Below are 13,623 nucleotides of genomic sequence, written 5' to 3'. Positions count from 1 at the left end.
GCTTGTGTGCAGCTGCTCGGCCATGCAAACCCATTTCATGAAGCTCCCGAAGAACAGTTGTTTTGCTGATTTTGCTTTCAGAGGCAGTGTGGTACTCGGTAGTGAGTGTTGCAACCGAGGACAAACAATTTTTATGCGCTACAGCACTCAGCGGTCCCGTTCTGTGAGATTGTGTGGCTGACCACTTCGGCGGCTGAGCTGTTGTTGCTTCTAGACGTTTCCACTTCACACTAACAGCACTTGCAGTTGACTGGGGCAGCTCGAGGAGGGCAGAAATTTGACGAACTGACTTGTTCGAAAGGTGACATCCTTTGACAGTGCCATGTTGAAAGTCATTGAGCTCTTCAGTACAGCCCATTCTGCTGCCAATGTTTGTCTATGGAGATTGAATCGCTGTGTGCTTGATTATATATACCTGTCAACAATGGGTGTGGCTGAAACAGCCAAATCCACGAATTAGAAGGGGTGTCTGCATACTTTTGGCCATGTAGTGTGTATTTTAAAACTATTTCAACACACACACACACATACATCGATATACATACATCCACACATCCACACTAGAATGAACAGACAGGCATTGCAATAGTCTTGTGTCCCATCTGGGACGAGACTAAAAATTATTTTTAAAACAACTGACCTCAGTGAAGTTTATCTTCTCTCCATTGAACATGCGAGTTCGAGCAGCCTCAACAGACCTCGAACGTGCCTGAATGCAAATATGGACATAGCTTGTGTGTTGACAATCACACAACTTAAACCTCAACAAAATACAAGGAAGTAAAAAGCAAAAAAAGTCTACCCAAAATACATAAAGTAAATAAAACACGGTGCCACCAACATACAACTGTGAAAAACACTTGTAAAACAAAGTTCACAAATTACATAAACAACTAGAACGACACTCGTTAGAAAGCATACATCCGCCAGGGTGAACAGTTTACGTTTTGTATCGTGCCAATACGTCACATCTAGATGCGATGTAAACCAAAATCCAATCGATTTGTTTTTGTCACTGACAAAACTCTCTGAATGAGTTTTGTCACAAGTCATCCACAACCTTTCTAAATACCAGGCTACATATCGTTGTTTTGGCCGTATCAATCAATGGTGGTGTTAGCTTAGCGGTTAGTGCGCCGGCTTGGGATTCTAGGATCCTGGGTTGAAATCCCGGTCGATTGATGAATTAACACCAGGGGGGTTTACTCAGCTGGTAATTCCCTGTGTCGTAAGAGGCGACTAACAGGGTTGGTGGCAGGAAGGGCTTCCGGCCATGAAACATTGCTTCAAAAAGGGGACCAAGGTGCCAGAAAAAGGCCAACCCCTACTCTGGAGGGAAAAATGGCCTCCAGAGGTGGTTCTTCTTCTTTGTTGTGTATCGTTTTTTTGGCCCGATCAATCAATGGTGAAGAATCCCTTGTAAAATGAGAAAAAAAATTGATCTGGATCCGTATTGGATCTTCAAAATCGAAACGATTTGCCCTCGTCACACAACCAACCTGTCTACCAAGTTTCGTCAGAATCTGTCCACAACTTTTGCACATATTGTGCTCTATATCATTTTTTGCTCTGTCCCTCAATGGTGAAGAATAATGAAAATTTTTCTCAGATCCCCATCCGGATCTGGATCTGGATTTTCACCAAAATCTAATGATTTCATGTCTCACATGCCCAACGTCTCCACCAAATTTCATCCGAATCCATCCACAACTTTTTGAGATCTCCTGTTCACAGACAAACAAGGCATCAGGCGAGTAGCCTGACAGGTATGATGAAAATTGTCACTGTCACCTTGACCTTTGACGCGCGCGCGCACACACACACACACACACACACACACACACACACACACACACACACACACACACACACACACACACACACACACACACACACACACACACACACACACACACACACACACACACACACACTTTGAAGAACGATACCTGCAACAATCGACTAAGTTTAATATTGTTCTTTGGTGCAAAACAAAACATGATTACTCGTTAAACAGTCTAATATACATGAAATAGATGAGTTCAAATGTTCAAACTGCTTCCCTTCATTGTCTGTGCACAGCTGCAGCCGTGATGAAACACTCTGACACACTTCTGCATGTTTCAGTCGTGAAGGCAGCAGTCTCATTACGGATGAATTGTTTCAAGTCTCTGAGGGTCGTAGGAGTCCTCGCATACACTTTGTGTTTGAGGAAACCCAAAAGGAAGAAATCACAAGACCATGGCGGCCATTCCATTTGTCTGTAAAGTTCAAATCAAGGGCCTGGCCACACTGGCAGCATAATGAGCAGGCGCACCATCATGCATGAAGTGTATTTGGCCATCATCGAGTGTAAATACATTGTGCTCCAACATTAGAAGGTGATTTGCAGCATTCACATTTTCTTCGAAAAATATTGGTCCAACAATGTTCCAGAAGAAATGCCTGCCCAGATGGACACACTAGCTTGATACTGAGCGTTGTGCTCAACAGTAAATCGTGGGTTGTCTGCTGCCCATATCACGATGTTATGACTATTCACAGAACCAGATAAAGTAAACCTGGATTCATCTGATCACAAGATCCTGTTCTGCAAATCATTGTCCATGTCCATTAACCCAAGCAATGTCTCACTTGCCTCAATGCACCTGTTAAAATTATCCACAGATAGTTGGTGAATTAATCTGGCTATGTATGGTTTCTCATTGAGGTCTTTTAGTATTCTTCGAATCGATGATCGGCTTATGTTGGTGAAGTTTGATAAACGACGAGTTGATAATGGTGTGTTGCTGTCGAGTTGTTGTTGAATGACCGCTCTGCTTTCCTCAGTTTGAACAGTACGAGGCCTACCTGGTGACTGTTTTGGAAGAATGCTGCCAGTTTCATCAAACTGCTTGTTAGTCCCCTAGCGGTGTACACCGGAGGGGACTATAGGTTTGCACTCTGTCCGTCAGTCTGTCAGTCTGTCAGTCTGTCAGTCTGTCAGTCTGTCAGGCAAAGAACAGTTTTCCAGACTTTTTTTTCTAAACTCTTAATGCTAATGATTTCAAACTTGGTACATGGTTTCCTCATGATAAGTTACACATCAAGTTCGAACTTCACGACGTTTCGATCATTTTTGACAAAGTTATGGCACTTTGAACTTTGGTAATTTCCCCAACAGTTTTCCGGACGACAGACTGCCGGTAGGGGACATGTATTGCAGCGCAATACTCAGAATGCTTGTTTATTCTGCCGATGGTTCTTCTGTCAATTGCGTCGGTGCCACATTCTTTGATATATGTATATATATATATAGTGAAGTCGAATTAAAGTCGAATTAAAGATCGAAGTCCTGAAGCTACATCCGCGTCTTATTCAATCTCCCGAATATATATTCAATGCAAATGAGACGCCCTGCTCGTACTGTGGAGTTTCTACTATTTCTCAGTTATATATATATATATATATATATATATAGTCAAATATTTAAAAATCTTTATTGTCCCATATATTCAGGGAAATTATTCTTTGGTGACACCGTAAGTTGACTATCATTAAAACATAAAACACAAAGGGAATAAGAAAACTATATAAAAAGATATAAAATATAAAATGTGGAAGATGGACTAAACAGCAAAATGTCTAGGAATTTGAATTTAGCATTTGAATTGCACAATGCACATGGTACAAATGACCTTTTGAAAATGTTCTTCTTCATCCTTACACGAAAGCGTCTCCATGATGGCAGTTTTTCAAAAAGTCCGTTCAAGAAATGACTTTCATCAGTACACACCTGCACCGCCTTCCTTTTCAATGCTCGCAAGTATAGAGACTCCAGACTAGTTGAAGGCCCACCTACAGCTTTAAATGCCAGTGTAATAATGACCTTTCTCAATCTTGACTTATTCCGCACATTAAGATAACTGTACCAGGAAATCAAATTAAATGACAAAACACTGATCAGTAAGGAATTTGTCAACATCCGCATCACATGAGAGCTAACACCAAACGAATTCAACTTCCTGAGAAGACACAATCTTTGCATTGATTTCTTGTACACAGCATCAGTATTTCCATCAAAAGTTAACTTATCAATAAAGGTGCCCAGGTATTTACATTTGCTAACAATTTCCACCTTATCACCATTTATGGTTACAGGCTCATGATTGTGATCTTTCCGAAAGTCCAAAATCATCTCTTTTGTTTTGCACACATTCAGAGTAAGACGAAAGTCCCCACCACTTATTCAATGTGTCAATCTCGTCGAGGTGTAGATACAAAGGATGATTGATCGGAAAGACAGCCAACAATGGCGATATCGTCTGCCTACTTAAGAAAGTTACAAACTTCTTTAAGAGCCACACATCCATTGGTGCACAAACTGAACAGTAGAGGTGACAATACACCACCTTGTGGAGCACCAGTATTCAACATTGATAACTTTGATAAGCTACCATTCACCCTCACCTGCTGAGGTCTCGTAAAAAACTTTCCACCCAGAGTATGATATGGGGGTTCAGGCACAGGTCACTCAACACTTTCACAAGGGTAAATGGCTGCATGGTGTTAAAGGCTGACGAGAAATCGATAAATAACACACGGACATAGGTTCCATTCTGGTCAAGGTGACTTGTGATTGGATGAAGTAAACCGAGCCAGGCATCTTCAACACCTCATCTTGCTTTGTATGAAAATTGTAAAGGATCCAGTTTAGGAGTTACATCTGATGCTCTAAACTTCACCATCAATTTCTCCATACATTTACACAAGATGGAGGTAAGGGCAGCCAAATAACATATCAGACTTACGTTTTTCCTTAAGAATTTTCTGGTAAAGTTTGACAAAGATAGCTGAAAGTGTTTGCGTGTTATTGCACTCACAAACCTATATACAAACGAGACATAATGACAGATAAAAAAAAAATCGTACTTTTCATCATAACAGGGTCAAACATAACGTCCATGCACCTTTGGTGGCAGAGGGAAAGATGTTGAACATAACAACCACACCAGATTGATAGCGACACCACATGGGCGGCCACACCAGCATGGCGGGCACACCCAGATTGACGGCCACACCAGACCGACTGCCACACCAGACCGACGGCCACACCAGACCGACGGCCACACCAGACCGACGGCCACACCAGACCGACGGCCACACCAGACCGACGGCCACACCAGACCGACGGCCACACCAGACCGACGGCCACACCAGACCGACGGCCACACCAGACCGACGGCCACACCAGACCGACAGGCTCACCAGATTGACAGCCACAACAGATTGACAGGCTCACCAGATTGACAGCCACACCAGATTGACAGCCACACCAGATTGACAGCCACACCAGATTGACAGCCACACCAGATTGACAGCCACACCAGATTGACAGCCACACCAGATTGACAGCCACACCAGATTGACAGGCTCACCAGATTGACAGGCTCACCAGATTGACAGGCTCACCAGATCGACAGGCTCACCAGATCGACAGGCTCACCAGATGGACAGCCACACCAGATCGACAGCCACAACAGATTGACAGGCTCACCAGATTGACAGCCACACCAGATTGACAGGCTCACCAGATCGACAGGCTCACCAGATTGACAGGCTCACCAGATTGACAGGCTCACCAGATTGACAGCCACACTAGATTGACAGCCACAACAGATTGACAGCCACACCAGATTGACAGCCACACCAGATTGACAGCCACACCAGATTGACAGCCACAACAGATTGACAGCCACACCAGATTGACAGCCACAACAGATTGACAGCCACACCAGATTGACAGCCACACCAGATCGACAGCCACACCAGATCGACAGCCACACCAGATCGACAGCCACACCAGATCGACAGCCACACCAGATCGACAGCCACACCAGATCGACAGCCACACCAGATCGACAGCCACAACAGATTGACAGCCACAACAGATTGACAGCCACACCAGATTGACAGCCACACCAGATTGACAGCCACACCAGATTGACAGCCACACCAGATTGACAGCCACACCAGATTGACAGCCACACCAGATTGACAGCCACAACAGATTGACAGCCACACCAGATTGACAGCCACACCAGATTGACAGCCACACCAGATTGACAGCCACACCAGATTGACAGGCTCACCAGATTGACAGGCTCACCAGATCGACAGCCTCACCAGATCGACAGCCTCACCAGATCGACAGGCTCACCAGATTGACAGGCTCACCAGATTGACAGCCACACCAGATTGACAGCCACACTAGATTGACAGCCACAACAGATTGACAGCCACAACAGATTGACAGCCACACCAGATTGACAGCCACACCAGATTGACAGCCACACCAGATTGACAGCCACACCAGATTGACAGCCACAACAGATTGACAGCCACACCAGATTGACAGCCACACCAGATTGACAGCCACACTAGATTGACAGCCACAACAGATTGACAGCCACACCAGATTGACAGCCACACCAGATTGACAGCCACACTAGATTGACAGCCACACTAGATTGACAGCCACAACAGATTGACAGCCACACCAGATCGACAGCCACACCAGATGGACAGCCTCACCAGATCGACAGCCACACTAGATCGACAGCCACAACAGATTGACAGCCACACCAGATCGACAGCCACACCAGATCGACAGCCTCACCAGATCGACAGCCTCACCAGATCGACAGGCTCACCAGATCGACAGGCTCACCAGATCGACAGGCTCACCAGATTGACAGGCTCACCAGATTGACAGGCTCACCAGATTGACAGCCACACCAGATTGACAGCCACACTAGATTGACAGCCACACTAGATTGACAGCCACAACAGATCGACAGCCACACCAGATTGACAGCCACACCAGATTGACAGCCTCACCAGATCGACAGCCACACTAGATGGACAGCCACACTAGATTGACAGGCTCACCAGATTGACAGGCTCACCAGATTGACAGCCACACCAGATTGACAGCCACACCAGATCGACAGCCACACCAGATCGACAGGCTCCCCAGATCGACAGGCTCACCAGATCGACAGGCTCACCAGATCGACAGCCACACTAGATTGACAGCCACACTAGATTGACAGCCACACCAGATTGACAGCCACACCAGATTGACAGCCACACCAGATTGACAGCCTCACCAGATCGACAGGCTCACCAGATCGACAGCCACACCAGATTGACAGCCACACCAGATTGACAGCCTCCCCAGATCGACAGGCTCCCCAGATCGACATGCTCACCAGATCGATAGCCACACCAGATCGACAGCCACACCAGATTGACAGGCTCACCAGATTGACAGCCACAACAGATTGACAGGCTCACCAGATTGACAGCCACACCAGATTGACAGCCACACCAGATCGACAGCCACACCAGATCGACAGCCACACCAGATCGACAGCCACACCAGATCGACAGCCACACCAGATCGACAGCCACACCAGATCGACAGCCACACCAGATCGACAGCCACACCAGATCGACAGCCACACCAGATCGACAGGCTCACCAGATCGACAGGCTCACCAGATTGACAGCCACACCAGATTGACAGGCTCACCAGATTGACAGGCTCACCAGATTGACAGGCTCACCAGATGACAGGCTCACCAGATTGAGGAGTAGATCGAAAGTTTCCTGCATAATCAAGTTCTTTGAGAAGTCAAGGAGGATATCTCCATCATCAGTCTTCAATACACGGCTGATTTTGGGAAGGTAAGGGGCGACGAGGGGGAGGGCGAGAGAAGAATAATTTGCAGTGCCAGGAGCCAAGCAATGAAGTCAAAGTTAATAGCAAGTGGTTAAAGAGTGGCTCACAACACAATACGCTCACAAAAGTTCCACTTTCCAGGTGATAATCATTCACATATCCAAGCACTCCATGTGCATCCTCATTATATGGAAACAGAACGACGCTGGACAACGAGTCATTTTATCAGATATAATTGGAGGTGGTCTCGATAGCTCCCAGGATGCCGATTCGAAATCTGGTTTTTGGTTTCCTCTCGCACGTATAAATTTTCGTGATATTTGAAAGGCCTTCCAAGGCAATAACTTCTCAAAAGTGAGCGGTCTCATCATGAAAATTAGAAGTTCTAGAGAAAAACCGAAACAGATTTGGGATCAGCATGCAAAACTGTTCTAGAAAAGTGTGTTTACATCTTTGATGAGACAAAAAAAGTTCGATTTTGTGGACCAGTGTAATTCAGGTTTCCACAAACTACCCAATAATGTTCAATAACAAGTCAAAAGGTCTGAATTATAATGAATGCAATAGATTCCACACGAAAGGCTGTGAAGGCCCTCACAATATCATTGCCAAAGGTAAGCTTTCTAAGCCACAGAATCTCAACACCTCTCTGAATGGGCCTACTTCCGCTTCTCTGTCCCTGCACCCCCCCCCCCCCCCCCACCCAGATATTTATCCCCACTCATGACTAAAATGTACACACCTCCCAACCAACACGCGTCTCAATATTCCCCTTAAATCTTCTTCAAAATGAATAACCAACATCCTTTTTTCCCCTATTGCGGTGGTTTAATCACGATGAACGTCGATTCGGGTGTTTATTCGATGTATTGCATTCTATATCTACCAAATAAAATGTGCCAAATAGAAAGATTTTTGTAGAAATATCATTTGGTGACATTGCAACACCAAATAGGGGAAAAAAATGCAAGACCCAGACAACATGAAAACAAAATGATAAAGTCGCTTTTCAATATACAAATCAAAATTCCAACATGCAACACACCCGGGATTCCAATTTATACAATTTAAACAAGAGCAAAATACAGCGGTACTTTGGAAAGGTTCATCCCTCATTTTCACCACATCCTTGCATTAACTAGAGTAAAACAGCAAATATTTTACAAACTGGAGCAAACTTCACATTCGCCATCCTGATAAACGAGTGGACGGTTCCCAAAGTATGGTGCCACTTGTTGCGCGCCACTGCGGTCCGACCGGGTACGCGTGCGTGCGTTCTTCCTCCTTCTAGCTTTTAGCAACATTGAAAAACCGTTTTAATTTGGGATGTTTCCTACCTCATAAACAAGATGGCACAAAATGTACGAGTCAATCAGTTTGAATACAATTTCATATTATCATCCACAATCAATAAGTGGCTGCCTTTTAATTCCCTGAAGAAAAAGAAAAGAATAGTGAGACAGCACAAGGGGTTTTAACAAATCAGGTAATTCGACATCGATGAAGCTGGCTGGGGCTTCACAGGCCCTGGACCACAAGTTAGTGTGAGGAGATGCGGGGTAAGGGGAACAAAGAAATGCTGCTGGCAGTTCTGATCGGCATCCTGCTCAAACTACCGCCCGTGCTAAATGCAGGATTACAAGATATTATCGCAGCTATTCGGCGTCATTTGGATTTACTTGGAAGGGTGATAAAACGACCAGTTCCTTAGCACGGTATTTGCTATTAACTCTGATCAAATTATTCGAAGATATCATTTGTACAACTTAAATAGCATTGCTAATTAAACAACAAGCCTCTCAATTTTGTTTTGTTTTTAAAGAAAGCCAACTCACTTCCAAAATGATAAGAAAGCAACAATCACTCTCGGCAAGAAAAAGACATAAAATCTCATAGCCGCCGTGGTTTTAGTAGTTTTGCTGTACGGAGTTAAAGGCCATCAGTCGACCATCTTTGGTCGGATTGCAAAACAAAATCTTCTACATATGTATACTCGCATGTGTTGTCTTTGTGCCAAGTTTGAACAAAATCGGTCCATGCATGTCAAGAAATGGTAGGGGACATGTTTACAAAATGGCCGCCAGTCAGCCATCTTCAATCTGATCTCGAAAGAAAATCATGTGCATATGTAACCCGTCATTCATTTTCTGTGTGCAAAGTTTAAACAAGATCGGGACATGCATCTCTGAGAAATGGTTGAGGATGTGGTCAACATCGGGTGTTTATTTTTACAACTAAAATGGCCGCCAGCCTACCAGTTCGCCATTTTTGGTCAGATCGCAAAATGAAGTGAGGTGCACGACTGCATGTATACGCTGCCATGCGCTGTGCTTGTGCCAGGTTTGAAGAAAATTGGCCCATGCATGTTCAAGACATGGTTGGAAACACGTTAAAGTGTTTGTGTTGGAAACAGTGTTGGAAACACGTTAAAGTCCACGGGTCCTAAAATCCTGCTCTGCCGCTCTATCTCACCCTCTCTCTGTTCTTTTCACCATCTCTTTTGCTCAAGGTCATCTGCCAGTATCTTGGAAATCAGCAAACATCACCGCTTTACACAAAAAATGTGCAAAAACAGATCCTTGCAACGACAGACCAATCAGCCTGCTCCCAATTAATCAGCAAAGTCATGGAATCCATCATTGCTTCGGATATCAAATCCTTCCTCTTCTCCAATGGCTTGATCTCCGATCATCAATTTGGATTCAGACCAGGTCATTCTACTCTGGACATGCTGCTTCTGCTGTCTCAACAATGTATGGAGGTCCTTAATGCCGAACAGGAAATTAGAGCCGTCTCCCTTGACATATCACGTGCCTTCGATACGGTCTGGTACCCCGCTCTGCTCACCAAACTCTCCTCCGATGGTATCCATGGAAATCTCCTTCCATGGCTTGCGGACTTCCTCTCTGGTCGTAGTCAACGTATGGCTCTGAATGGATTTCTCTCATCTCCCCTTCCTGTTCTGGCTGGAGTTCCCCAAGGCAGTGCTTTGGGTCATGTGCTATTTCTGATCTTCATCAATTTATCTCTCCGACTCTCTGGAAAATCCTCTCTATCTCTTTGCTGATGACTCCACTCTCTGCCGCTCCATTCCCCATCCCTCAGATCGGCAGTCTGCAGCCTCCTCACTCTCTGCAGACCTGGACAAAATGACAAACTGGTCAAACAAGTGGAACATGTCTTTCAATCCTGAGAAATCTCACTCTTACGATGTCTCTCCGAAAAGACCGACTGGAAAACCCTCCAATCCACTTTCTCAACAATCCTCTCCAAGAAGTTCTGTCGCTCAAGCTTTTGGGTCTATCTGCCATGATCTTTCTTGAGAAAACCACATTTCCAAGCTGGCCTCCAAAGCCAGTTTCCGACTGGGCATCCTCCGTCGTGCGAAGTCCTTTCTTGGCACAACTGAGCTCCTCACCACATACAAGGCTTTCATCCACAGCTCAATGGAATACTGTTCCCCACTCTGGGCCGGTGCTCCTGCCTCACACCTAGCTCGGCTTCATGCTGTTGAAACCAAAGCTTTCAGAATCATTGGAATCTCTTGCGATGAAGCTAACTCCGAAAGCCTTTCACTCACTCACCGCAGGCAGGTTGGTGGTCTTTGTCTTCTACAGACTCCTCTCCGGCCTTGCCCCCCCAGCTCTCTCTGTGCTCTGTCCCCCAAATATTCCTACAGGTTGCACAAGACCTCCCAGCAACCCTCTTATGGTTAAACTGCCAAAATCTCGACTCTCTGCTCACCTTCACTCTTTCTTTCCTCTTTTCTCTTTTCTCCCGCCTCTGGAACAAACTCCCCCACTCCCTTCAATCCCACTCCTCCCTCTAGGTCTTTAAAACAGCTGTTCACCACCATCTCTTATCTTCCCCCATCCAAAACCTTGATCTTTTCTTCACCCGCTAATTCACCCCAGATACATTTTTTGAAATTCCAACTTCTTTCCTGGAAGCCCTTGCAGTGTCCATATGTTTTATACCTCTCCCACCTCCCCCCAAGCCCTCTCCCTCCCACATTTCTCTCGATGTCGCTGCTCTCAAATGTTGTGTTTGTGTCCTTCCCCCTCTCTCCCCATCTTGTCCACGGCTCCCCTTATTTTGTGTTTTATGCGTCGGTTTGACTTTTTGTGTGATTAATGTTAGCTCTTTCACGAGCCTCGATCTTGTATACAAAAAAAAAAAAGAAGTAACAAAATGGCTGCCAGTCGGCCATCTTGGAACTGATCTCGAAAGAAAATGACAGGCATATGTAAGCAATCATTCTTTATCTGTTTGGCAGGCTTGAATGGCATCGGTAAATGCATGTCCGAGAAAAGGTTGAGGACGTGCTCAACATCGGGGTTTTTTAAACAACTAAAATGGCAGCCAGTCTGCCACCTTTGATCACATCGTGAAACAAAATGATCTGCATATGTATACGATGTATTGCCTTTGTGCCAAATATGAACATAACCGGTCCATACATCTCCGAGATATGGTTGCGGATGCATGCACACATGGACAGATGGACGAGACCCAATTCATTAGCCCCCGTTTTTGACCAAGTCCAACGGGGGCTAATATTATTACTAAAGCTGTGGTATGTCACAGCAGTCACCCACCCCATCCACAAATATGATCGTTTCAACACCTCTCCCTCACCCACCCCCTCATTAACCTTCCCGACACCCATCTCTTTCAGGTCTCCAGTTTTTCCCTTCCACATCTGTGATTGAGAGTTTGCAGGTGTGTCCATGTTGTTCACCCCAGCCATGTCCTCTCATTGGCCTCATTTCTACAAATCTCCCTCTATTGCATCCCTAAACCCTGCTGATGATGTGTCCCCCTCCTCTTTCTACTATTCTTTTCATTCTATTGTGGCCTGGTCCATTCTGTGTTCCAGCTCAACGAGTCTCAACACCGGAAACACAAAAAAAAAAACCCTTCTGGAACTGCCATACAGAGGAAGCTCGAGGAAGCTCAAGGAAGCTCAAGGATTGCTTTAAAAAAAAAAAAAAAGTGCATATAATTGGGAGAACTTGTGTTAGCTCGAGCAAAGGTCATTATAACATCGTTTCTTATCAATTAAAAGAAAAGCTCATTTATACAATCAAGAAAAGAAGCTTTTCATTACCCTCGCCTGAGGAGAGGGTATTGCATTTGAGTCCGTTTGTCTGTCTGTGTCTGCCTGCACAGAATAAATATGATTTTCTCTGCAACTGTTGGTCCGATCGACAGGAAATTTTCACCAAAGGTGCAACTCCACCTGTACAATTTTTTAATGATAATTATGACGTCACAGGTCACGTGTTCAGCTGCCATCTTTGAAAAACCGAAAAACTTTGCACCTCTATATCTCAGAAAGTGCAGCATAGAAAAAATTGAGACATGGCTCATTGTAAAGAACTCTCCATGGGGAATAAAATATGTTAATGATGATGTCATAGGTGCCTAATAGTCATAAAATAATCTATTAATCAATTGCCTCATAGCATACCTTGACCACCAGTGTTACATGCGAAGCTGTAACATTCTGAAACTTGTCATTAATCGGAAAAAATTAATTGATTAATGAAGAAATCAAAAATATCCTTTATAACCAAATCACTTGGTCACTATTGTGCCAAATTTCAGCTTCCTCTCTTAAAAGATGGCTGAGATAACGCCCGGACAAACAAACAAGAAATATGTCGTGCATAGCACGATACTTGCAAAATCCCTAAAATAAGTTGTTGACAGACGATGCCTCAAAAATAATTGGTGGTTCAATTCAGTGACGTAGTATGCAAATCCTCTTCAGATTTCAAGTTAATTGGATGAAAAGAGGATTTTAGAAATTTGGCCTATGTCGACGTTTTGGCCTATGTTGACCTCAAAAATAGTTGGTGGTTGAATTTAGTGACCAGATATGCAAATCCTCT

General features: G+C 44.7%; 1 protein-coding gene across 1 annotated transcript in view; it reads right to left on the bottom strand.

Moving 5' to 3' along the window:
• GPI (glucose-6-phosphate isomerase) overlaps positions 1 to 13,623 on the bottom strand; it is a 102,792-nt gene that overhangs the window by 71,862 nt on the left and 17,307 nt on the right. Inside the window, exons 2-3 of the mRNA XM_068119083.2 lie at positions 7,627 to 7,717; positions 641 to 709 (exon numbers count right to left, since the gene is read on the bottom strand). Coding sequence (XP_067975184.1) covers positions 641 to 709; positions 7,627 to 7,717 — 160 coding nt within the window. The remainder of the gene's footprint in view (positions 1 to 640; positions 710 to 7,626; positions 7,718 to 13,623) is intronic.

This window comes from Myxine glutinosa, chromosome 6 (genome assembly GCF_964187855.1).
Source record: "Myxine glutinosa chromosome 6, kmMyxGlut1.1, whole genome shotgun sequence".
NCBI classification, from domain to species: domain Eukaryota; kingdom Metazoa; phylum Chordata; class Myxini; order Myxiniformes; family Myxinidae; genus Myxine; species Myxine glutinosa.
The sequence above is the reverse complement of the archived record's forward strand: the minus strand, read 5'-3'. Positions and strand labels throughout refer to the sequence as shown.